Raw genomic sequence first — 25,952 nt, forward strand, 5'->3', positions numbered from 1 at the left:
GCCACTGTGCCTGCTTCGCTCAAAAGCCTCCTTTATATTTTTGGGAGTCAGGCTACATATAGATGAGTGTTCCATTGGGAATAAACACAGAGGTTTTATATTACTATGTGGCCATGAGGTGGAACCATCAAAAGAGAAAGATAATATACACTGATATAAAGGGATAAGGAAAATCATGTTTTTAAGAAAGGATAAAATGGGAAGTGAAAGGGTAGAGGATGAAGGTAGAGGAAGGAAAGTGGGAGGGATAAAGAACACTGAAGGATTTCCCACAAGTCATATGGAAATCTGCCACTACAGAAATTTCCTAAAATAATCTGTGCACATACACAGAAGAATTTAGATGGAGTTGCCCTCCACTAGGACAACAATGTCCCTGCTAGACACCACAGGGTAACAAAGAAAAAACCCAGACCCAGGACATAGGTTGATTTTTCAAGGTGTTTTCCAATGAATTCCCTCAGCATTACAGGTCATGGTAGGTGCTCTTGTCTATATCCCAGAACTTGGAGGTAACACACATACCAAACACTTGAGTTAGAGAACATGGAGAAGTCAAACAGATACTGACCAGAAGCTTCAACCCTACTGGCTAGCTTTCATGGTGCTGAAAAATTCTAGTCCTAATACCAAAAAGGAAAAGGAATCATTAATTAAAGCCAGTTGTGATCTCTGTGACCTACAATAATAACTGACCAGACAAGACATATTCATCTCACTATAATTGTGGTGGAAATGTCTAAGGAGTAACCAGCTGCTTCCTGGTTAGATTTAATAGCTTCTCCACAAGAAGAAACCTGTATCTGAGCATGAACCTAAGCATGAGTCCTGTGCAGATGCCAATTTTTGTATCATTCAAGAAAATATTCATTTTTGCCCGTCTGACTACAATCCTAACTTCTCATCGTTGTAAATGTAGAGAGATCAGAGACCCTAGGTGAGAATTATTATTGTTATTCTGCTAAATGGACATAATATCAAGCCACCTCCAAATGAGTTATCATTAAACCCATAAGATGGGTATGGGTATAATAATATATGCCATGGGAATAATGATATAAGGCACGTTCAAGCCTCATCGTGGAAGCTTTTGTTTGCAGCAGATCAACCCAGAGCTCAGCAAATAGCCGAGACACAGGGACTATCCAGCTCTAAATGGAATATATTAATGCTTCTTCTAAAGGCACAGGAATGGTTGTAGGCGAGAGGATGACAAGACTGAAAGAGCCAGAGTTGGTGGATGGTGACAGGGAAACTGTGTCTTCTGCACACAGCACGGCAGCTCCACATATGAACTCTCCATGGTTGTGACAGCAGGTGTAAGACCTGCCAAGCTGTGCTGGACTGAATAGCAGCATAGACAGGGGGATAGAGAAAAACAAGAATTAAGGAACGTGAATTTACAACCATGAGAAATTAGGATTATAGTCAGAGGGGAGAAAATGAATATTTTCTTGAATGATACAAAAATTGGCATCTGCACAGGACTCAGCACAATGTGTTGTGTGACCAGCTCAAGTTGAAGTCAGCGATCATAAAAATTACCTTTCAAGGGCTGTTTTCCTGCCTATCTAAGTCAGCTGCTTGTCCATGTTGTCCCTGCTTCCAAAGGCCACATTCCACTCCGTTATTATTTTTAGACTTTCCAAAATTTGCTGCCAAGAAATGAAGAGCTAATAGATTGGTCAACAGCCAATAGTTTCACTTTCTCTTTCTTCTTCTCGGAAGTGCAGGGGATTCAGAAAAACAACAAGACCCATTTGCTTTGATGATTGGTCAAAACCCACTGAGAGGGAAGGAGCAGATGTCAGAAGAGTGTATAAGTCCTGCCCTGCTGCCTTGAACCTGCTGCTTTTCCACAGAGGAAGCAGAGAGGGGATACAAGAGAAAAGACTGTAGCACAGTGGAGCGTGGTTCCTGCAGCTGAACCCAGTGAGGAAATCTGCTGGTCACAGGATAATCTGGTAAGGGGACAGCAGCATTCAGATCTACCTTTGAACAACCCTCACCATCTCTAAAGAGATGACAGGTAGCAGGACATACAGAAACATGTCTTGAAAGTGGGGGGCCTCAGTTTGGAAGTTAAGGAACTTTGTGGGAGTGAGGTAGGACAGGTGTGTAGATGTTCTTAGCCAATCATCCAAGTTGAAGTAGACCTGAAGGAAAAGATCCCAATATTGGTTTTGGTAATAAGTCATTAAGTTGGTTTGGTTTGGTCTCATACTCCTCTCCCTAAAATGGCTGTAACAGGTAATGGAATATTTCTGCCATGTGTATTAGGCTTATTGTATCCCATCTCAAATTGCTCCCTAGTTCATTGTCAACTATATAATTTCTTATATCCCGAGGCCTCCAACTTGTGGAGAAGAGGTCTCTCTGCACGTTGCTTCTGCTGTAACTGATTGTGGAAATCTCTACCTGAAGAATCTTCTTCACTGTGCTTTTCCTTATTGTAAAGCAGGAGTGTTAAGATCTTTTCTCCATCTGTGAGAAATATGAGCTGTGTCAGGATCTGGTGACAGCTGACATTTAGGCAGGTTTCCTTTTTTAATACTTGCTGTGTCACAGCCTTTTCGTTCCCTGTGTTCATACTCAGTAGAAAGACCTTGCAGACAACTATCACACTGGAGTCTGCATCACAGATCCAGGAGCTGACACAATGAGAGGGGAAACTGAAAAGATAGAACAGCTGTATTTGATGAGGTGTTGGGGATTGAACCCAAAGCCTTTTCCATGGTGGAAAAGCTCTCTACCAGTTGACCAGTGTCTACAGTACACAGTTATATTGCTTTTATAAAATACAATTTTGCATGAGAACATTGAAATGTTTTATTGAAGACATCTTGGATTTCATACAGAATACTCCTGTCTGGTTAGATGCAACACAGTTGTTCATGCTTTTATACTTGTTGGTGACGGTGAAAGAACACATGAAGATTTTGTATTATTTTCCCTTACTTCACTTAAGTATTAATTTTTCTCTAATGAAGGGTTTACTTGAGAGCTAGTAGAAATTTGTACTAGTTTCCTTTCTGATGCTATTATAAGCACTATGACCCCAAGAATTTTCAAAGAAAACTTTTTTTTTTTGGCTTACATTCTGTGTTCACAGTCTATCACTAGGGAAAGTCAGGGCAGAAACTCTGCAGGGATAGAAATAGAAACAATGGGAGCACATTGTTTGTTTATGGGCTTAATCCCTTAGCTTGATATTGCTTTCTTAAATTACCTAGGAGTCTTACCACTACCACTGGGCTGGAACCTCTCACATCAGTAATCAGTCCAGAAAATACCTAATAGGCATGTTCCCAGTCCAATCTCATGGAAGCAATTCCTTAAATGAGGCTTTCTCCTCAAAATGGGCTATAGCTTGTATCTTGTAGACCAAAAATAACCAGCACAACATATATGGTATCTAGTCAACATCAACATAACTAAGGCTGAAGCACAGTGAGAGTACAGAGTGCTAAGCAAAAAGGCATCTTCAGTCTCCTGCAACTTACTCTCTTCCTTCTTTCAGGGTCATTTTCAAAACAGCCATGGGTCAGGTTTCCTCTCCTGCATCTAAGGATGAAGACAATGGAGATTTGGAGTCCAGTTTCACTAACTATTTTGAGAAGATTAAGACAGAAAACAAAATAATTTCTCAGGAACATATCCAATTAATAGAATCACATCTGAAAAAAGGAAACATTCAGGTGGCAAGCTCTGTAATTAATGATGCATTAAAAAATATTGGTAACACCCCAATAAACATTGCTGTGATAGGAGAGTCTGGAACAGGGAAGTCCAGCTTCATCAATGCCCTGAGGGGTGTTGGACCTGAAGATGAAGGTGCAGCTGATGTTGGGGTGGAACTATAGAGAGAATGCCATACAAACACCCCCAAAATAAAATGTTAATTTTATGGGACCTGCCTGGCATTAGAACTATGAACTTTACAATGGAAGATTATATGGAGAAAGTGAAATTCCAAGAGTATGATTTCTTCATTATTGTCTCTTCCACACGTTTTACAAAACTTGAAATAGACCTTGCCAAAGCAATCAGATATATGAAAAAGAATTACTACTTAGTGAGAACCAAGGTGGACCTGGACTTAGACAATGAGAAGAAATACAAACCACACACCTTTGACAGAGAAAAGACACTGCAGCAGATCAGAAGCAAATATGTGAATGCCTTCAGTTGGAATAACATGGATGTACCACAGATTTTCTTGATTTCTAACAGCAATTTATCTGACTATGATTTTCCATGCTTGATGGACACCCTGGTAAAGGATCTTCCTGCTCAAAAGCGCCACAATTTTATGCATTCCTTGGCTAATATCACAGAAGCAGCGATTGACGAAAATCACAAGTTTCTGTGGCAGATTATCTTGTTAGACGCCTTGAAGACTGGACTCTTAGGTACTGTTCCTGTAGTGGGCATCCTCAAGGGTGAAGTGGAGGAGCTGAAGGAGAAATTAAACCTCTATCGAGTCCTCTTTGGAGTGGACGATGCATCCCTGCAAGTCATTGCTAAAGATTCTCAAGTGCCTGCTGAACAGCTGAAAAAAAATCATTAAATCTCCTTATTTGTTGGACACTGAGAAAAGGGAAACATTAGAAGCAAAGCTTTTGAAATATTTGGAGAGATTTGCTTCAGTTAATGGTGGGCTCTTGGCTAAAGGTCTCTACTTTAGGAAAACCTTTTACTTAGAATTTCTTTTCCTTGACACAGTGACTGAAGATGCCAAAGTTGTCCTTAGAGAGACATACTCAAAAATTAGTTCAAACTCATGTCAGCCACAGCTACTGACCATGGATAAGTGTTACTCTTTCCTCATGTTCTTGGCCGGATTAGTGGCTGTTTTTTTGTTTTGTTTTATCTTAGGTTTTAGGCATGAAGAGGGGAGTAATCTTCAAATAAATTTTTAAATATTCAGATTGTTTTAATCTTACTATATAAGAATACACATATGTAATTTTTTTAAACTAATGAGTTAATTATACAATAGATTGTTTATTCAATTACTCTTAAGGTTCCAGGCCTTGTAGATGCTAGGCAAGCATTTTATCACTACACGATGCACCTCACCTCTTGATAGCATTTAGATTTATGTAAGATAATAGTCTGAATATTCTGAAATTCTAACCTTAAAGAATTGAATTCCCATATCTGTCAGTCTAACCAAAAATGATAGGATTAGATTACATATTGTCATAATTCTGATAGATAATGCAAATGAAATAGGTTCTTCAATGTTCAACATAATCGTATGTAGCAAACCAATAGTTACATATTTTTAATTCGTTAATAGTAAGTCAGAATTAATTTGAATCTCTTAAGGAATTTGATTAATTTGAAACATTTATATTATTTTACTTACTGTTGCATGTGAAGGCCAGAGGGCAACTTGTTTAGTCAGTTTTTTCCTTCCACCGTGAGGGTTCAGAGCATCTAACTCAGTAATGCAGGCTTGTAGCTCAGGACCTTTACCTGCTGAGGCATCTCACAGCACTAGCCCGAGTGAGCCTGGACAGGGCAGTTAGCACAGTGGAGATACTCTGGCTCCAAAGAGGATGCTGAACTGACTGTGGACTGCACTGGACCAGAAGGACTGGGGATACTTTTCTTTCAGGCACATGCATCAAGGTAGGAGGGATAGAAAGCAGCCCCACAATGGGAGACAGACATTAGGTCTGCAGCCCCTTAGTAGTTTTAATTTCCATATCTCTGACAGATAGTGATGCACACTTTTTCAAATGTTAATTAGTAATTTTTATTTCATTTTTGAGAATTGTATTCAGTTCCATGGCGTATTTTTTATTAGGTTGTTTGTTTACATAATGTTTACTTTAAAATTCCTTATACATTCTAGCTAATTCTCTATCAGATTTATAGCTGGCAAAGGTTTTCTCCGATTCTCTGGGGTGCTTTTACTTTGTTTGACAATTTTCTGTTTAATACAAAATAGTTTTGTTTTATGAGTTCCCAATTATTCATTATTACCCTTATTTGCTGAGCTAGAAGGGTCTGACCCAGAAAGTTCTTGCCTATGCCTCTTTTTTTTCTGTATTTAAAATTTATTACAAAATTACAAAGCAGAGCTCTGTAACATAAAAATACACATTTGGGTTTACTTTTTAACATCCAGGTGAGAAAATCTTAATATAAGCGACTTGGAGCAACACATTCACATCCAAGATTTTTTTAAACAATTTTTTACAATATAGACTATTAATTCCTTTACAGCTTATTAGTTTAGAACCGGCTATTCCAACCTACAAAGCTGTCTTTTAAAACTAAGTCTCAATTGAAATCTTGGTGCAATCACAGCAAAGTCCACAGAAATAATATACTGATGGCCTGTTAGCAACCTGAGTAACAGAGCTGAGGTTACTTATTTTGAAGAAAGAACTTATTTTTAAATCTTTTATCTTTTGGGAAAAAATCCAGATATCAAACAACTTTTTTATTGTTACACCAAATGAAAGTTGGAATTCTAAGATTCCATTCCAGTTAAAATTCACTCCAGGCAGAAAACCCGATTTATTGTTTTGTTTTGTTTTGTTTTGTACCTGAGCCCCTTTCTGTTCATCACGGATCCTTGGTCTTAATTAACATGGAAACACCTAATCCTTTCAACTATTCTGTGCACTTCACTGTGATTGCACCTATGCCTCTATCTTAAGTGGACTCCATGCTGTCCCCTATAAATTTAAAGTGTCTGGTCTTACGTTGAGGTCCTTGGTCTATTTCTGGTAGATTTTTGTGCAGGGTGAGAGACAAGAATCTAATTTTGTTGTCCTATGCATAGCTGTCCAGTTTCCCAGCACTGTTTGTTGAAGATACTCCTTTCTCCAGTTCATTTTTCTTTTGTGATTTTTTCTTCTTTTTCTTTTTTTTTTCTTTTGTGATTTTGTTGAAAATCAGAAGGTTGTAGATTATGGCCTTGTAGCTGGGACCTCTACTCTATAGCATAGATCTGAGTCTGTTTTTGTGCCAGTATCATGCTGTCTTTATTACTATGGCTCTGTAGGGTAACTTGAAAACAGGTATGGCATAACCTCCAACAATATCCTTTTTACTCAGGATTTCTTGGAATGTCAGGGGTCTCTTCTTCCATGTGAATTTTATGATGTTTTTCTATTTCTGTGAAGAAAGGCATGGGAGTTTTCTTTGGGATTTCATTGACTCTGTCTGACTTCATTTGGAAGGCAGTAGCCATTATACTGGTATTGTTAACATGAGTTTCTATCTCTGTTTCCCGGAACCTACCCTACCCCAACCCATGACCTTGACTTGTATTGCGGGGAAAACTCAAATGCTTTCCCTCCCTGATCACCCCAACCCTCCCTAATCACATGACAACAACATGGTGGAAGCCTGGTTTTGTTGCTGCTTTTTTTTTTTTAAATAAGATTTTTCTGTACTTCCTTACTGTTCCATTGATTTCTATAAATGGTCTCTGCCAGTACTCTTTAATTTACCCCTTAAGAGAGCCCTAAGTAATTAACTCAGATTGTTCTCTTTACTTGGACCAGGGGGCAGTCACTGGCCAGCTCTCAGGTGCACTGCAATAAAAATCAAGCTTGCTTCAAATTGGCTCAAAATTGTGATAGTGGTCGTATTCTCACCCTGTGGGATAAACAGTGGGGGACATTGCTTAGTCTGCACCAGAAGGGGGAAATTTTTGTATTGAAGTGACACACACACACAAATAAATAAATGCAAAGAAACTATATTAAAAACTGTAAAGAAATGCATCAACTCATAAAAGAAAACACATTAAAATAACATCCAGTCTCTAACCAGCAACCCTAAGTGACAGGGAAATGTGGGGTGGTGAATCTCAAGTCCTAAGTGTAAATCATTGCTGTTAATATCACAATATATGCAAAGCTATCTTTTAAAATTGACAGAAAAATAAGAACATTTTAAGACAAGCACAAATTCTGACAGTTATGACTACTAATCTAATACTAATCTAGTACATACCTAAATGAATACTGTATGCAGAGGAAGAAAAGGACAGTCTCAGTCCGTGACATCACAGGGAAGAAAGAACCCATGAGAGAATAATGAACAGGGGAGGAATCAGAAAGACTGCATCTTGTCCAGCACAGTGAACCTGCAGACATTGGGGGGTGGGCAAGGACATCTAATCAACTAAAAAAATAGCCAAGATTACAGAATTTAGCAAGCCTCTCTCAATGGTTATCTTCATTATAAATAATATCAAAGGTAAAAGAATGAAGAAGAGCTGACTGGATTAAAAACAAACATAAAACTTTAAACATTTAAGTTCCGTGTTCTCTCAACTAATATGAGATATGAATATTCACACTGTCTCACCCACTGAGCATAACCAAATCCCTGAATAGAATGCAGAGAGCATCTCACTGAGGCTCTGAAAGAGGGAACAGTGGAGTGTCCATCCCTAAGTAGAACATCTCTACCATATCCCCTGGTCTTAGGGTTTCTCTTGCTGTGAAGAGACACCATGACCATGGCAACTCTTGTAAAGGAAAACATTTAATTGGGGTGGCTTATAGTTTCAGAGGCTTAGTCCATTATCATCATGGTGGGACATAGTGGTGTGCAGGCAGACATGGTGCTGGAGAAGGAGTTGAGAGTGATCTACAGACAACAAGAAGCTGTCTGTGTTGCTCCGTGTAGCTTGATCATAGGAAATCTCAAAGCTTGCACCCCAGTCCAGTAACAACTTCCTCTAACAAGGCCACAGCTCCTGATAATGCCACTCCATATGGGGACCAATTACATTCAAACCCCCATATACTTCTAGTCATATGGCTCAGGGAGCACCAGAGAAGAGGCAGAAAAAAATGTAAGAGCAAGAGATTAGGGTAGCAATAAAATAATATCTTCTGAATATAACAAGGAGGTGGTAGTAATGAATTCACAGAAGTGGTGGTTGTTGGTACAAATCCACACAAAATCAAGTCTTCAACACTCCGGCATGGAGAGGGAAAGGGATCATGGAGTCCTACCCATAGATGAGGCAGTTGATGATGCTGAAGGAAAGTTTTTTTTTTTCAATGGGATGGCCCATGGTGATTGCTCATGTGCCAATGAATGATATCTTCACCCATGGGCATATGGGAAGCACTACTGTGATGTAGTTGATTAATCGTCTTACCAACATGATTGCCCAGAGGTGAGCTGAAGGGGATGATTAAGGAAGATGCCAAATTTGGAAGTGAAAAGCCTTAAGAACCTAATCCTATACAAGAATTGTAGGCTACTGAGGAAAGCTGCTATCAGGAGATGTTGTCTTCTCGTTGTCCAGTGACAATGATTAGCCCTGAAAACATACATACATGTAACATTACACAGATTGAACAGGTTACGTTTATGAATATAACTGCATATGTGTACATATATGTTTGGAAAAACAGTAAAAGAAAAGGCCATGACTTTGAGGGAGAGTGGGGAGTGGCATATGGGAGGGAGCGGAGGGAGGAAAGGAAAGAGAGAAATGTAGTAATTAAATTATAACTCGCCACCCCCTAAAACAGCAAGACCTGTCCTCAGATGCTCATACACATACAAAGATGCATACTTTTAAAATAATAAACTAAATCTTCTTTTAAAAGTCTACAGAGATGGCTCAACAATTAAGGGCACATTCTCCTCTCATGGAAGGCCTGAGATCACAGACTGCGGGGCAGCCCCCAGCAGCATAGGACTCAAAGCAAAGCCACAGAGTCAGCACATTCTAAGACTTTTATCTGAGGGGGCTAGGGAAAAAGATACTCTCTCTCGATGGATTCCTTCTTTATTCTCTGTTCTTCTGTATTCTTTGTACTGTATAGTTTTTTTTTACAGCTTATATACCCCAACTAAGTTTTTCCAATCACTATAGGAATTACACCATGGTTGCATTCTTTTTTTTTTTCAAGTGAATGATTACAATGAATACAAAACAAACAGTTAAAAACAGCGTGTTTTCCATGTTCCCTACATATTTCAACATTTTGCATATTGCAGGTGGATAACAAATCATCCCAGGAACCCACAAACATTCTTACCCAAGCAACTAATTATAGATTAACCATGTAGACGAGCAAGATATTCTTCTCAGTCAGATCTTTTACTGACAGGATGTATAGTTACAAAAAAAAGGACTAATTACTTTAGTGCTTTTCTTGTAAGTTAACCTCATAAGGAATCGCAAGCCTAAACTTTCATATATGAAAAGAATGAGGGCTGGAGAGGTGGCTCAGAGGTTAAGAGCACTGGCTGCTCTTTCAAAGGTCCTGAGTTCAATTCCCAGCAACCACATGGTGGCTCACAACCATCTGTACTGAGATCTGGTGCCCTCCTCTGGCGTGCGGGCACACATGGAGGCAGAATGTTGTATACATAATAAATAAATCTTTTTTTTAAAAAAAGAAAAGAATGAGTCAGTTCGATTTTAAATCTTTAGGTTACAGACCCACTCATTAAGAGTTTTTGTTTTATATCAGAAGAATGAGGACAGAAATGGGTATAAGGAATTAGTCATCACTTTTGGTCATCAACTAATCCTAGCAAGAAAAACTTGTCAGCTAATAATCAGACTGCTTTGTTCTTGTTCCCTGAAAGAGTTCCTCACTCAACTCTGTGCCTTCCTAAAACTTTAGTTGTCTTCCTGGGTTTTTCACCTCAAAACTATTTAACAGAAACATCTTAGTCTAACTTTAAGTTATTGTCAAAGCCTTGTTTCAGCTGTGCACCCAGAAACCTGAGAACACATCTCCCAACATTAAAATTAAAAGAATTTAAACTAGTTGGGCTACTGGGACTCAATTGATTTTCTTAATCATTAACCTAAATCACAGTCTATATGGCTCCTCAATAGAAACTCATATGTTCCTAGCTATGTTGTAGCGCGCGGTGATATAGCGCGCGGAGATGTAGCGCCACCATGGCGCTGTCATGTGGGGGGGGGGCACGGAGCCTGGGCGCCATTTGCTGTTCCACGTCAAACTTGACAGACAACTTGTGCGCATGCGCGCGAGCTCCCCCCAGCGCGGGGTCTTTCGAACTGGCCATCCGATCTGGCCAATCATAATTTAAGCACAATCACTCCATTCTGGCCTGAGCCATTGGGTTGATGACACGTCAGGGCTTTGTCTGGCACCGTATATATTCTTCTGCTTCACGGGGACGGGCTCCTTTGCCTCTCTACAACCTCAAGTGTAAGTGCTCCAATAAAGTGTGTTCTGAGAAGAATCCTGTTGCGGTCGTCTCTTCTGCTGGCGGGAGCGGCGTGCTGCACTATGTAACACTTCCTTGTTTTATTTTTAATCATCAAAACTCTATTTAGTCTGACAGTATTATTATCAATTAGACAGTACAGCTTAGGAAGCAATCATCTTCATAAAACTCACAGGTTAAATACCCAGAACAGGATTTTTTTAAAATATTTTGGATATTTTTAATATGAACCAAATAAGAAAATATGAAGTTACCTATATTGAAGGTTTACAATGTGGCATTTTTAAATGTTAAAGTTCTTCAGCAGGATTGCCTAAGATACACCACTTTTAAGGACTAGAACTATGGGCCTTAAGAGAAAAATTGCTACTATCATTCTGCTAAGTTAACATAGCAATACAATGGCTCTAAATAACACACTTCTATACCCCAAGATCAGTTCCTTCTTCAACAATCATCAGTCATGCTTCCATTAACACAGAGACACAACTGGAATGGTCATATGGCGAGTGTCTGTGAAGCACTCAAACCTAAATGGAATACTTTTATACAACTCCTCCTCTTAAGGCTCAAGAATTTGTGTGGAAGAGGAGGCAGAAAGATTTTAAAATCCAGAAGTGGTATGATTACAAGGAAAGCATTTTCTAGAAAAAACAGAGCTGATACATAAATGAACTCATAGAGACTGTGAAGACATACATAAGTCCTACAGAAATTCAAGACAGGTAAATCCTAACACTGAGTTGAGAGAAGGAAAAAAATATGATCAATATTTATTGTATTAAAAATTTAAAGAATATACATTGAAGAAAAACAAACAACAACAGCAGCAAAACCCAGGCTTTTTTTTTTTTTCCTGAATGAAGCTGAAGTTCAGTTAGATAACTAAGGTTCCCGTCAACATGTAGCTGCCATGTGTTGCACCTTTACAGATATCTTGCCATGCAATGACATTTGCTGTTTGTACATGTTCTGGGTAGGACTACTAATTGTTTCCTACTCTTTTTTCATTTTGCTACACTTTACATTTTACTTAATTTTTTAAAACTGTCTTTTTATTTTACATACCAATTCCAGTAACAGGATGTTTTCATGAGATAAACACACTGCATTATAGCCAGTGGAGCTCTCCCCATACCCATCCACAACATATCAGATACCAGAGGAAGACAACACCATAAATATACAAAGGCACAGCAGAAGCAAAAGACATTCTAGGGTCTGTGGTCTCAGGGCCTATCCTAACAGAGATACCACACTCATTTTCCAATGTTGCCCACCCCTTAATATCTCAAATTTCCAACCTCAACCTAACAATAATTACTCCTGCATAGAGATCTTAGAGGATCTACTGCCCTACCCCTCACATATACAGGAGGGCAAACTGTCCCGGGCCACTTATTCCTGGTACACAGATGGCAGCTGCTTTTTATGTGATGGGATCTGTAGAGCTGGCTATGCCATAGTATCCAATACTGGGGTAGTAGACACACAGGCACTCGATGTTCATACCACTAATCAGGAGGCTGAGTTAATAGCTCTTCTCTGTGCCTTCCAGTTAGCAAAAGGACTCTCTCTCTTTCTCTCTCTCTCTCTCTCTCTCTCTCTCTCTCTCTCTCTCTCTCTTGTTTTGATTTTCGAGACAGGGTTTCTTTTTTTTCCCTTTTTTTTTGGGGGGGGGGAAACTATTTGGCTTATACTTCCACATTGTCATTCATCACTGAAGGAAGTCAGGACAGGAACTCAAGCAGGGCAGGAACCTGGAGGCTGGAGATGATGCATAGGCCATGGACAGGTGCTGCTTATTGGCTTGCTCCCCATGGCTTGCTTGGCCTGCTTTCTTATTAAAACCAGGAACACCAGCCCACAGACGACACCACCCCCACCAACCCCTAATTAAGAAAATGCCTTACAGATAGACCTTATGGAGTCCTTTTCTCAGTTGGCATTTCCTCCTTTCAGATGACTCTAGCTTGTGTCTAGTTGACATAAAGCTAGCCACGACAATTGATCCCTTGTCGAAACAGGGTTTCTCCGTAGCTTTTGGTTCCTGTCCTGGAACTAGCTCTTCTAGACCAGGCTGGCCTCGAACTCACAGAGATCCGCCTACCTAGCCTCCCGAGTGCTGGGATTAAAGGCGTGTGCCACCATCGCCGGCAAAAGGACAGTTTTTAAATGTTTATATATAGACGCCAAATATGCCTTTCATATCCTCCTGTCCCACACAGCTATCTGGAAGGAGTGTGGGCTTCTTACAATGAAAGAAGGATCCATAACTAACTCAGGTTATATTATGTACCTGTTAAAAGCCTCCCATCTCCCCAAAGCTATAAGAATTATTCACTGTCATTCTCATCAGACCGACAGTTCCATTATTTCCAAGGGAAATAATGGGGCTGACCAAGCAGCTAGAACAGCAGCATTTCAGAGCCCAAACCTACCTCAGTAACCTCATGGGTTCATAGAGTACAGTACACATTCTCACAGACACCCCCTGACACCCAGAAAATTCTGTCCTACCTACATCAGCTCTTTCATCCTAATTGTAAAGCCCTGTTTTATTTTGTCAAGGCTCACCTCCAACCCACCCCTGATGGCTTAGAGTTCTTAAAAGCTATCACTGCATCTTGTAAAGTCTGTCAAAAGTCAGATCCCAAGACCAACTATCGTAGCTTCCCTTTTCCCACCCACCAGGCCAGGGGCTCCCTTCCAGGAACTGACTGGCAGCTGGATTTTACCCATATGGCCCTGGTCAGAAGAGTTAAATATCTCCTGGTCTTGGTGGACACAATGTTTGGGTGGACTGAAGCGTTTCCCACCACTAACAAGAGGGCCCAGACAGTTTCTGATATTCTCCAAGAAATCATCCCCCGGTTTGGAATTTCAACCTTTCTTCAATCGGATGATGGCCTAGAGTTCACTTCCCAGATTTACCAAAATTTGTCCAAGGCTCTTAACATCCCCTGGCATTTTCATATCCCATACCACCCTTAGTCTTCAGGGAAGGTAGGACAAACTAACCATTCCTTAAAAAATGTTCTTGTTAAAATGTCATAGGAGCTTCACTTTGACCAGGTAAAACTTATGCCTCTGGCCCTTCTAAGGCTTAGGGCTCTCCTTAAAGGCCCCCTTTGCATCTTGCCCTTTGAACTCATGTATAGGTGGTCAGTTTTAACCTCTGGCCTCTCATCTAAAACCTCTCCTCTTCCTGATCACCTTCTTACTCTTCTGTTATCCCATCTATGCTCCCTATTATGGGATTTTACCTACTACTTATTACCTCAACCATGTATTAATTCATGCCTACCGCTCATTAAAAAAGGGGATCAGGTACTATTCTCTCCCCAAGATCAACGCCCCTCATCCATTTCCCCTAAATGGCAGGGCCCCTTTAAAGTAATTCTTGTAACTCCCACAGCTGCCAAGCTCAAGGCACTTCCTCATTAGGTTCACCTGTTCCAACTTAAACCCTTTACTCTTCCAGCTCAAGATACTCCCTTGTATATGGTAACTCAAGCAGGGCCCTGTTCCCTTAAGTTCTAGAGGGCACTAAGATCAGACACTCTTTCTCCAGTTCCAGAAAAATAAAAGCCTCATCCTTACTCAACTCTCCTGTGGCAAAAAGTCCATATACTCTCCCTCTTCCTCTTTCTCCTCCTATTTGTTTTTACCAACTTCTCTATATCTTCAATGTCATGCTTAAATTTTCAGTTAACCGGTTATTCAGCTGTTATTACAGGGACCATGATAAACAGCCAGAGGTACAAGGACTGTAAAAAGCACAAGGTGGAAAGAAACGATAACGATTTTCTAGCCCCAAACTCCAAAACACTCACAAAACAGACTTTAACATAGCAAGTTTATCACTGACTGCAACATCCTGGATGTTAATATAATACTATGATGCAAAAGGAAAACCAGTGCCTTAGGATTTACTTCAGGTAAAACATTTAAGGGTCTAATAATTATCCTTTTCAATAACTCCCCCTTCTTCCCCCACAATCTTTCATTCTATTGTCCTAATCATAAACTTTTAATATGTCTAAAATTTATTTCTTTTCAAACCTTTTTTCATAAGCTCCAGGGAGTCAATCAGACCTACCTAAATGAACCAGAGTCACCCAGAATAAGTATCATTTAATTCTTTCCTTATCATTCCTGGTCTCTGGAAACCCTGGGAAATTCCCTCCTCCACCCCCCCCCCAAAAAAAACCCCTTTATCTTCCATCTTGGGACTTTCCTCTCTTAATCACTGGTATCTTAAATTTTTTCCCAGAAATAATTTTCTGCCTTTCCAGCATCTTGCAAGGTCCAAGCTGCCAGGCAACCAGTTCCTCAGAGCCCAGAAAACACAACAGAAATCAGCCACCCCAGGATGTGGTCAAGCATCTCAACTCCTCGACACCCACAAAGTCAGTGTGAAGCAGTCACGAGAGACTTTACAATGCCCCATTCCCACCCATTAAGATCCTCAACCCCCCAAATTTTTATAATAAACAAAATGGCGAAATGCAATTATTCAGCCACATATAAGGCTGCATTTCTGGGTTCTAAAGGCAGCATGTGCAGACAGGCCCTTGGGCACAAAGTACCCTGCATAATCCACATGCACACATGCATGGTTACATCCATGTACGACTCAGCTAAAACCCTTGAGCACATGCATGAGCCACCCATCATCTGCATCATCAGAGTATGATGTAGTCACGTCAACCCCCTGTGCACATGTGCTAGGCAACTTTTAAAAGCTGGATGCACCATCTCTCACTCTCTCTCTGCACACTGATCCCCAGGTCTATACGCACCCCCTTTAATAAACTCCTAAGTGGGTTTGTTGGGGTTCCATGTTTCCTTCTCACTCACGCCCAGGTAATTTCATCAACATCATGGTCTTGACCCCCTTTGCTCATATTATCACGCCTCCCTCTCTTGGACTGGTCTTCAGAAGCTTGACCCAGTGCTTTGCTGTAGATATCTGTATGTGCTTCTATCAGTTTCTGGATGGAGGTCCTATTCTGACTAGGGTTCTAGGAAATCTCAAAGTAATTTTAATTTGAAGTTTTCTGATGGCTAAGATGTTGAACCCTCTCTGCTGCAAGAGCTCCTTTGGTCAATAGCCTTTAAGATACCAATAATAATAATAATAATAATGCTACTATTAATGCAGATATAAAGTGTGTCCCCACTCTTTCGGGAATAGATGGGTGCTGCCAGGAGCAATCGTGTTTCATGTCAACAGAATACTAAATTGATTAAATGCAATATTATACAGATCTTTGAAGTGGTTGAAGGTTACCTATCTGTACAGAATACAATCTCTATGTATCTAAAGAACCTAATTAGTCTGACTAAAAGTATAACAAACATGAATGACTATTGGCCTATAATACTTAATACCTATACTAAGATTAAAACTTCATATTAGAATATTAAACAAGCTTTAAACAACTGTGCAGTAAAGGAGGACAATGACCCCAAAATGTAAACAACATATAAATATCTTGATCAGAGGTAGAACTATATTATGCAATATGATAAATATATCCTAAAATTGTATCAATATATAAAATGTCTTAAACAGAGGAGGAATCTGTTAGAGCCTGTGTGGCTCCAACACAGATAACTCTTTTACCTAACTGGACTGGTATGTAGCCGCAAGGAATAATCAGACACAACTTACATGGCCATCATGTAAGGACATCTCAGAGTCTTTTCTCCTTACTACCTCTCGCATTTATTTTCTAAACAGCTTATATACCATCACATAAATTGAGCTGGAAAATACATTAGACTGTCTCCTAGGTAACCAGGTGAATGGCCTTTTGTCATGTCCACATCTACACGTCTGCTGAGTATGCTAGCTGTCACACAGGCCTGAATTAGCATCTCTATAAGATATCCTCCAAACTACAAAGGAAGGAGCACCAAACATCGTGACCATTGTTAGGCAGAGACAGCTTGTCTGCAGAGCTATGTGACCACCTCAGACGGGGCCTATGGCTTTTGTGCCTGGCTGCCACACCATACAGAAATATGGGCCTACAGGAAATATGCCTGCATGCAATCTGACAAAATAACTTTGTATAGGTGTACAAATATTGTGAACAGAAATAACAACATATTCAAAAATAACAAATATCATTTGAACTTGTATCAACATACAAAAATCTATACCAATGTAAATTGTTCATAAGTAGTAGCTCATAAGTATTCACTCTATTACTCACTATTATTATGGAGATGCTATATATTCTCCAGTATTTATCTTTGTCATGTCAAAAATCAGGTGATTGTGGGTATGCAGCTTTATACCTAGGTCCCCGGTCCTACTCCATTGATTATTATGTGTTTTGTGGTAGGACCATGGTATTTTTCCTAGTATAACTTGAAATCAGTGTTTTAGATTTTTATCTTTACTGTGAAGAGACACCATGATCAAGGCAGCATATGAGAAAAGACATTTAATTGGGTGCTTGCTTAGAGAATCAGAGGGTCAGTCCATGAATGTCATCACTATGGCAGTAATCAGACAAACAATGTGCTGGACCCAAAGATAAGATTTGGGAACTGTACACCACTCTCAACATCTATCCACAGAGGGCTGTTTAATATGCACATATCATCACTAAACTGTAGACTGACTCCCAAAATTATAAAGGAGGTTTCTGAGTCCTATGGATATGTGGAAAGGAGAGCACTCAGTCACTGCTGGTGGGAGGGCAAACAGGTACAGCCACAAAGATATTTGTGTAGAAGCTCCACAGAGAGTGAAAATAAACCTGCCACATGATCACGCTGTGTCACTCCAAGACAAAGGACTCTACATACAACTACAGAGCTACTTGCACATCCATGTTCATCCGTGTTCATTCTAGCTTTATGCACAATATCTAGAAAAATGGGAACAGTCTAGACAGCATCAACTGAGGAAAGGATAATGACAATGTGGCCCCACTACAGAATGGAATATTACTCATCTGTTAAGCAAAATGACATAGAAAATTCTTAGGAAAATGGATGGATCTGGAATCACCATTCTGAGTGTGGTAAAACAGGCCTAGAAAGATAAACATCATTTCATTTCTCTCATTTGTGGATGTTCGCTATCACTGCTAACAGCCCACAAATCACAATCCCAGAGAACATAGACAATAATGAGGACTCTAAGAGAGACTTACATAGATATAATCTACAAGGGTAGTAGAAAAAGACAAGCTCTCCTTAGTAAATTGGGAGCATGGGGACCTCGGGAGAGGGTTGAACAGGAGGGGAGAGGCATGGAGGAGAGCAGAGAAAAATGTAGAACTCAACAAAAATCAATAAAAAAATAATATATATATTCAGTCTATATCATAAAACATATGTGTGTTCAATTTAGAAGATGCACAGAGGTTTTGAAATTACTATGTGGCCATGGGGTGGGACCAGCAAGAGAGGAGAGATAATACGCACTGGTAGAAAGGGCTAAAAGAAAATTTTGGCTCAACAGTGGTGAAAATGAGTAGTGAGGGGCAGATAACATAGAGGAAGGAAAATTGGAGAGGTAAAAAACACTGAGAGATTTTCAACAAATCTTATGGAAATCTGGCACTTCAGACATTTCCTAAAATAATCTATACACATATATAAAAGAGTTAAGATGGAGTTGACCTCCATTAGAACAGCAACATCTTTATTAGACACCTCAGGGTAACAAATAGAAAGCCCAGTCCTAGGACATAGTTTGATTTACTTCCAGTGAGTTCCCTTAACATTGCAGGTCATTGTCAGTGCTCTTATCTATCTTCCAGAACTTGATTCTAAGACCCCATTAGTGAAGATGCCATGTACTTGAGTTAGAGAACATGGAGAATTCAAGTTAATAGTGACCCAGAAGCTTTATTCCCACTGGCTGGCTTCATAATGCTTGAAGGTTCCAGCCACACTATCAGGGGAGAAAAAATTAATTATGAATCACACCTAGCTATGAACTCTGTGAGCTACAATAATGACTGGCCAGATTACCTATATGCTCTATCTATACTGAGTATAATCTCTTTATATCTAAAGAACCTGATTAGTCTAATTATAAATGACAAACTTAGATGACTATAATCTATATAATTCTCAATATCTATCTAACTTAAAGACTAAGACAATAAACGACTATGAAACAAATGAGGACAATGACCTCCAAATATAAACAATGTACAAATATACATTGCAATATGGTAAATATATCTCAATATATATATCAATACAATATATGTCAATACATAAAAATGTTTTAAACAGAGGTAGAAACATGCATGCATACAATAGTCAATATAATTTAACTTTGTATTAATATACAAAAATCGATATCAATATATTTGTCTAAAAACAGTAACTCACAATTATAAATATATGGCCAAAACATCTTGGGAGGGATCTAATGCTTCCTGAATGAATGTAATAATTTCTCAACAAGATGAAACCTGTAACTGAGCAAGAACCTAATGCTAGACAGTTCATAGACCCTATGAGAATTATTGTTACTATTCTGTTAAATGGACATAATATTAAGCTACCTCCTTATGTTATCATTATACCCATAGGATGGATATGGGTATAATGATATAAGATACAGGTATAATGATATAAGGCATCTCTCAACTCTTATCATGGAAGCTTGTGTTTGCAGCAGATGGTCATCAATCCAGAGATCCACAACTAGGCAAGACACAGACTAGGACACGAAAGACTATCCGTCCATAAATGGAATATATTAATTCTACCTCCAAAGGCACAGCAATGGTTTTGGAAGAGAGTATGACAAGACAGAAAGAGCCAGAGTTAGCGGGTGGTGACAGGGAAACAGGGTCTTCTGCACACAGTAGGGCAACTCCACATATTAGCTTACCATGGTTGTGACACCATGTGTGAGACCTGTGAAGCTCACACTGGACAGAAAACCAGCTTAGGAAGGGGAATTGAGAATGATAAGAGTTAAGGAATATGAATTTACAGTCATGAGAAAATGAGATTGTAGTCAGAGGGGGGTAAAATGAGTTTTGTCTTGAATGAGACTAAAATAGCATCTGCAGAGAAAGCCAGACAATGTGCTGTGTGTCTTTAGTTCAGGCTACATTTGTGGAGTCAGGGATCAGAAAAATTCTCTTTCCAGGGTTGTGCTCCGGTCTATTTAGTAAGCTGCTTTCCAAACCTCACATTTCACATACTTTTTAGGACTATCCAGGATTTACTGCCTCTAAACAAAGCGATAATAAAATGATAAAGAGGCAATAGTTTCACTTTCTCTTTCTTCTTCTTGGAAATGCAGGGAATTCTAAAAAGCAACAAAATCCATAAGTTTTGATGATTGGCCAAAACACATTGAGAAGGAAGGGGCAGGAGTCAGAAGAGTGTATAAATCCTGCCCAACTGCCTTGAACTTGCTGCTTTCTGCATAGGAAGCAGAGGTGGGTTCCAAGTGAAAAGACTGGAGCACAGTGGAGCGTGGTTCCTGTAGCTGAACTACAGAGAGCGTATCCACTGGACACAGGACAATCTGGTAAGTGGGCAGTGACATTAAATCTAACTTCTAACCTTCACCATCTCTTTTCTCATAAGGGCTGATAGAAAACAAGCCGTTTAGGAACTTGCAGTGAGAGTGAAGGGCCTCAGTTTGGAAGCTAAGGAGCTTTGGTGGGAGACTGGCAGGACAGGATTGAGGATGGTCTTTGCCAAATACCCAAGCTGAGGTAGACCTAAGGTCAAAGATCTTGTTATGGTTTTGGCAAAAATATATCCAGTTGTTTTAGCTTGTAACTTGTCTTGTGTTTCTTCTCCTTAAAATGACTGTAAAGAAATGGTTCAGGTAATGGATTATCTTTGTAGCGTGCATGCGATTGTTGTACCTCACTCTCATTTTGTGTCCTAGAAAAGAGCCAACATTTAATTCCTTACATCCTGAGGCCGCTGGACTGTGGAGAGGAGGTCTCCCTGCATGGTGCTTCTGCTGCAGCTGGCTGTGGGAATATGTGCCTGAAGAATCTTCTTCACTATGTTGTTTATTTTTAAATTTTAAAGCAGGTGTACTAAGATCTTTCCATCTGTGAGGAACGTGAGCTGTGTCAGGATGTGGTGACAGCTGTCATTTAGTTAGGTGTTCTTTTTTAATGCTTGCTGTGTCACGGCCTTCTCGTTCCCTGTGTTCATATTCAGTGGGAAGACTTCACAGACAACTGTCACACTGGAGTCTGCATCACAGATCCGGGAGCTAGAGGTGAAAGAATGAGAGCAAAAGTTTGAAAAGGCGAGAACAGCTTGTGTGCTTCCAAGGACATTGTCTGTACCTTGTGGGTGTCTGTCACCTTCAACAGTAAATCTGGCTATGCTGTTCATTTGACTAGGCTTAGCTTCTTTTTATCCACACATTCCACGCTTGTATTTACGGTCAGACTGAACGAAGTTTTGCATCTCTGGTTTCCTGCACAGTTGTACTATTTGTCCTGTAGATTGGACAGGGGTTGCCTGTGCAGTGAGCCTGTACATGCTTGTGCAGGCCCAAGGACACAGTATGAGTCTATGGAGATCCTTGTTTTGTATTAGACTGTTTTTGTGCTCCCCAGACTCTTGGTACCCACTGTCTCTGAATGTAGTAAGAATTCAGTTTCCCACTGAGCAGTGAGAACTATGTAACAAGTACAAGGATTCACAATAAAGTCTTAGCAGTTTCCTCATAACCCTCACTCACTGCCTGATGATATATCTGTGTGTTGATGGTGAAGAAGTGAGCAAAACTAAAGCACTCTCTGTTACCTGAGTTCATTGTGTTGTGGGGCTCAGACAGCAGATGAACTCAGACAAATACATATGTGGCTGTGGAGAAACTGAATCATAACGAAAGGATGGCGTATGATGGAGGCAGGTACATATTCACATCCAGCGTGGATATAAAACCTGATTGTATCTAATTGAAGCAGAACCTAGAGAAAGGTGTTTAATAGTTATATGGCTACTGGGCAGGGCACAAAGACATGGAATCAGTGACTAAGTTCAATGTCTTGAAATGAGAAGACAGCCTGAGATAACAGGGTGGCTAAAATTCAGACACCGTTGGCTCCAGAAGTGTAATAATGAAGTTGAGATGTATATTATATGTAGTGTGTGCACCGTAAACCTAATGAATGTTCCCCGACTGAAATGGGAATCCTCGTGGTGCCTCTCATGATTGACTTGACATGGCATGATTTCAGTGACCATAGAATAACTCTGGCAATTTGGTCATCCATGATGTTGCAAGAATGATCACAGGAAATATAGCAATGCCAGTGACATCAAATATGGGATTGAGGAGGTCTTCAGAAGAAAATGTAGGAAAAATGATCAATTGTGAGTATATTTGGAAATAGAACTCAAGTCTGTAAACTGATTTGATATGGATGAGATAGAAAGTGTGAAGGTAGGATTTGATGTTTCCTTAACTGATGGTGAGATCCATTTGTACTGCCTGGTAAGGTATGTGCAGAATAAAGGGTAGAACTATGGGATCTGGGCTAAATACCTAACAATTAAACTCTGGTCCTTAAACCTGTCAGCAAGTGTATTTACTTACTGAGTTACCGGACTTACTCAATTTTATTGAGCTAGGGTCTGAACTAGCACAGGATAGTTTCTAACTCATTATTCATCAAGGATTACCTGGAAGTACTGATCCTCTTTCCTCTGTATTCCGATCACCAGAAATATAGGGATCCAAAAACACATGTATTTGATGAGGTGTTGGGATTGAACCCAAGACCTATTCATTCGAGAAAAGCTGTCTACCAATTGACTAATGTCTCCAGTGCAAAGTTGCATTGCTTTCATAAAATAAAAGGTTTAGAAGAAAATGATGAATCTAAATGATTGCTTGAGAACACTGAAATGTATTGAAGTTATCAATATTTTACAAATGCAAACTTCAAGGGTAATGTAATTTTATAATACTGCAAGTTTATATTCCTCATGGAGAAGAGTTTCATGTCATGAAAAAGACACAAGAAAAGTAAATCTATGCAAATTAAGATTTCAACAAAATCCAGTAGCTGAACTTATTGAAACCTTTCAAAACAAAAATAACACAGATAAAACTGATGTGATCATTAGAGATTTTGCATTGATTAAACACTTATTTCAATTACCATTCATTATTATTTACCTTTGAGTGTGCAAAACTAGATGTATGTTAAGTTTCTATTAATTTGAAAGCAGATACTGAGGAAAGAGAGCACAGATGGAGAAGACATCTTGGATTTCATACATAATACTCCAGTCTGTTTAGATGCAATACAGTTGTTCATGCCTTTATACTTGTTGGTGATGGTGAAAGAATACATGAAGATATTGTATTATTTGCCTTACTCCACTTAAATATTAATTTTTCTCTAGTGAAGGGTTTACTTGAGAGGTAGTAGAAATTTGTACTAGTTTCCTTTCTGATGCTATTATAAGCACTATGAGCCCAAGAATTTTGAAAAGAAAACCTTTTTTTTTTTTTTTTGGCTTACACTCTGTGTTCACAGTCTATCACTAGGGGAAGTCAGGGCAGAAACTCTGCAGGGATAGAAATGGAAAAATTGGGAGCGCATTGTTTGTTTATGGGCTTAATCCCTTAGCTTAATAATGCTTTCTTAAATTACCTAGGTGTCTTACCACTAATACTGGGCTGGGACCTCTCATATCAGTAATCGGTCCAGAAAATACCCAATAGACATGTTCCCAGTCCAATCTCATAAAGGATATTCCTTAAATGAGGCTTTCTCCTCAAAATGGGCTATAGTGTGTATCTTGTAGACCAAAAATAACCAGCACAACATATATGGTATCTAGTCAACATCAGAACATAACTAAGGCTGAAGCACAGTGAAAGAACAGAGTGCTAAGCAAAAAGGCATCTTCAGTCTCCTGCAACTTACTCTCTTCCTTCTTTCAGGGTACATTTTAAACACAGCCATGGGTCAGGTTTCCTCTCCTGCATCTAAGGATGAAGACAATGGAGATTTGGAGTCCAGTTTCACTAACTATTTTAAGAAAATTAAGACAGAAAACAAAATAATTTCTCAGGAATATATCCATTTAATAGAATCTCATCTGGAAAAAGGAAACATTCAGGTGGCAAGCTCTGTAATTAATGATGCATTAAAAAATATTGGTAACACCCCAATAAACATTGCTGTAATAGGAGAGTCTGGAGCAGGGAAGTCCAGCTTCATCAATGCCCTGAGGGGTGTTGGACCTGAAGATGAAGGTGCAGCTGATGTTGGGGTGGTATTGACAACCATAGAGAGAACGCCCTACAAACACCCCCAAAATAAAATGTTAATTTTATGGGACCTGCCTGGCATTAGAACTATGAACTTTCCAATGGAAGATTATCTGGAGAAAGTGAAATTCCAAGAGTATGATTTCTTCATTATTGTCTCTTCCACACGTTTTACAAAACTTGATCTAGACCTTGCCAAAGCAATCAGATTTATGAAAAAGAATTACTACTTCGTGAGAACCAAGGTGGACCTGGACTTAGACAATGAGAAGAAATACAAACCACACACCTTTGACAGAGAAATGACACTGCAGCAGATCAGAAGCACATATGTGAATGCCTTCAGTTGGAATAACATGGATGTACCACAGATTTTCTTGATTTCTAACAGCAATTTATCTGACTATGATTTTCCATGCTTGATGGACACCCTGATAAAGGATCTTCCTGCTCAAAAGCGCCACAATTTTATGCTTTCCTTGGGTAATATTACAAAGGCAGCCTTTAACAAAAAGCACAAGTCTATGCAGCAAACTATCTTGTCGGAAGCCAAGAAGACTTATTGTTTTGCTACCATTCCTTCAATGAGCATCCTCAAGCGTGATGTGGAGGAGCTGAAGGTGAAGTTAAACCATTATCGAGTCCTCTTTGGAGTAGATGATGCATCCCTGCAAGTCATTGCTAAGGATTCCCAAGTGCCTGTTGAACACTTGCAAAAAATCATTAAATCTCCTTATTTGTTAGAAATTAAGGAAAGGGAAACATTAAAAGGAAATCTTTTGAAATATTTGGAGAAATTTACCTCAGACAATGCTACTATAAGACATCCCTACTATAAGAAAACCGATTACTTACAACTTCTTTTCCTTGACACAGTGACTGAAGATGCCAAAGTTGTCCTTAGAGAGACATACTCAAAAACTAGTTCAACATCATATCACCCACAGCTACTGACCATGGATAAGTGTTACCCTTTCCTCAAGTTCTTGGCTGGATTAGTGGCTGTTTTTTTGTTTTGTTTTATCTTAGGTTTTAGGCATGAAGAGGGGAGTAATCTCCAAATAACTTTTTAGATATTCAGATTGTTTTAATGTTACTATATAAGAATACACATAGGTAATTTTTTTAAACTAATGAGTTAATTATACAATAGTTTGTTTATTCAATTACACTTAAGGTTAAGGCTCCAACCCAGGCCTTGTAGATGCTAGGCAAGCATTTTATCATTACATGATGCACCTCACCTCTTGATAGCTTTTAGATTTAAGTAAGACAATAGTCTGACTATTCTGAAATTGTAAACTTAAAGAATTTAATTCCAATATCTGTCAGTCTAACCAAAAATGATAGGGTTAGATTACATATTGTCATAATTCTGATAAATAATGCAAATGAAATAGGTTCTTCAATGTTCAACATAATCTTATATAGCAAGCCAATAGTTACATATTTTTAATTCATTAATAGTAAGTCA

The 25,952-nt window shown here is 39.2% G+C and overlaps 3 protein-coding genes and 1 pseudogene across 3 annotated transcripts in view; all 4 read left to right on the top strand.

Annotated features, from left to right (window-relative positions):
• LOC126511011 (interferon-inducible GTPase 1-like) overlaps positions 1 to 25,952 on the top strand; it is a 100,290-nt gene that overhangs the window by 73,227 nt on the left and 1,111 nt on the right. The window lies entirely within an intron of this gene.
• LOC126511016 (interferon-inducible GTPase 1-like) overlaps positions 1,852 to 25,952 on the top strand; it is a 73,562-nt gene continuing 49,461 nt past the window's right edge. Inside the window, exon 1 of the mRNA XM_050157835.1 lies at positions 1,852 to 1,964. The gene's annotated coding sequence lies outside the window, so the exon portion shown is untranslated. The remainder of the gene's footprint in view (positions 1,965 to 25,952) is intronic.
• Positions 1,854 to 25,811, top strand: LOC126511010 (interferon-inducible GTPase 1-like; annotated as a pseudogene).
• On the top strand, positions 24,169 to 25,551 carry LOC126511040 (interferon-inducible GTPase 1-like). Its single transcript, XM_050157881.1, has one exon. The coding sequence runs from the start codon at positions 24,169 to 24,171 to the stop codon at positions 25,549 to 25,551; it is 1,383 nt and encodes a 460-aa protein (XP_050013838.1).

This window comes from Alexandromys fortis, unplaced genomic scaffold (genome assembly GCF_014885135.2).
Source record: "Alexandromys fortis isolate MF-2015 unplaced genomic scaffold, M_Fortis_MF-2015_v1.1 scaffold_94, whole genome shotgun sequence".
Lineage (NCBI taxonomy): Eukaryota > Metazoa > Chordata > Mammalia > Rodentia > Cricetidae > Alexandromys > Alexandromys fortis.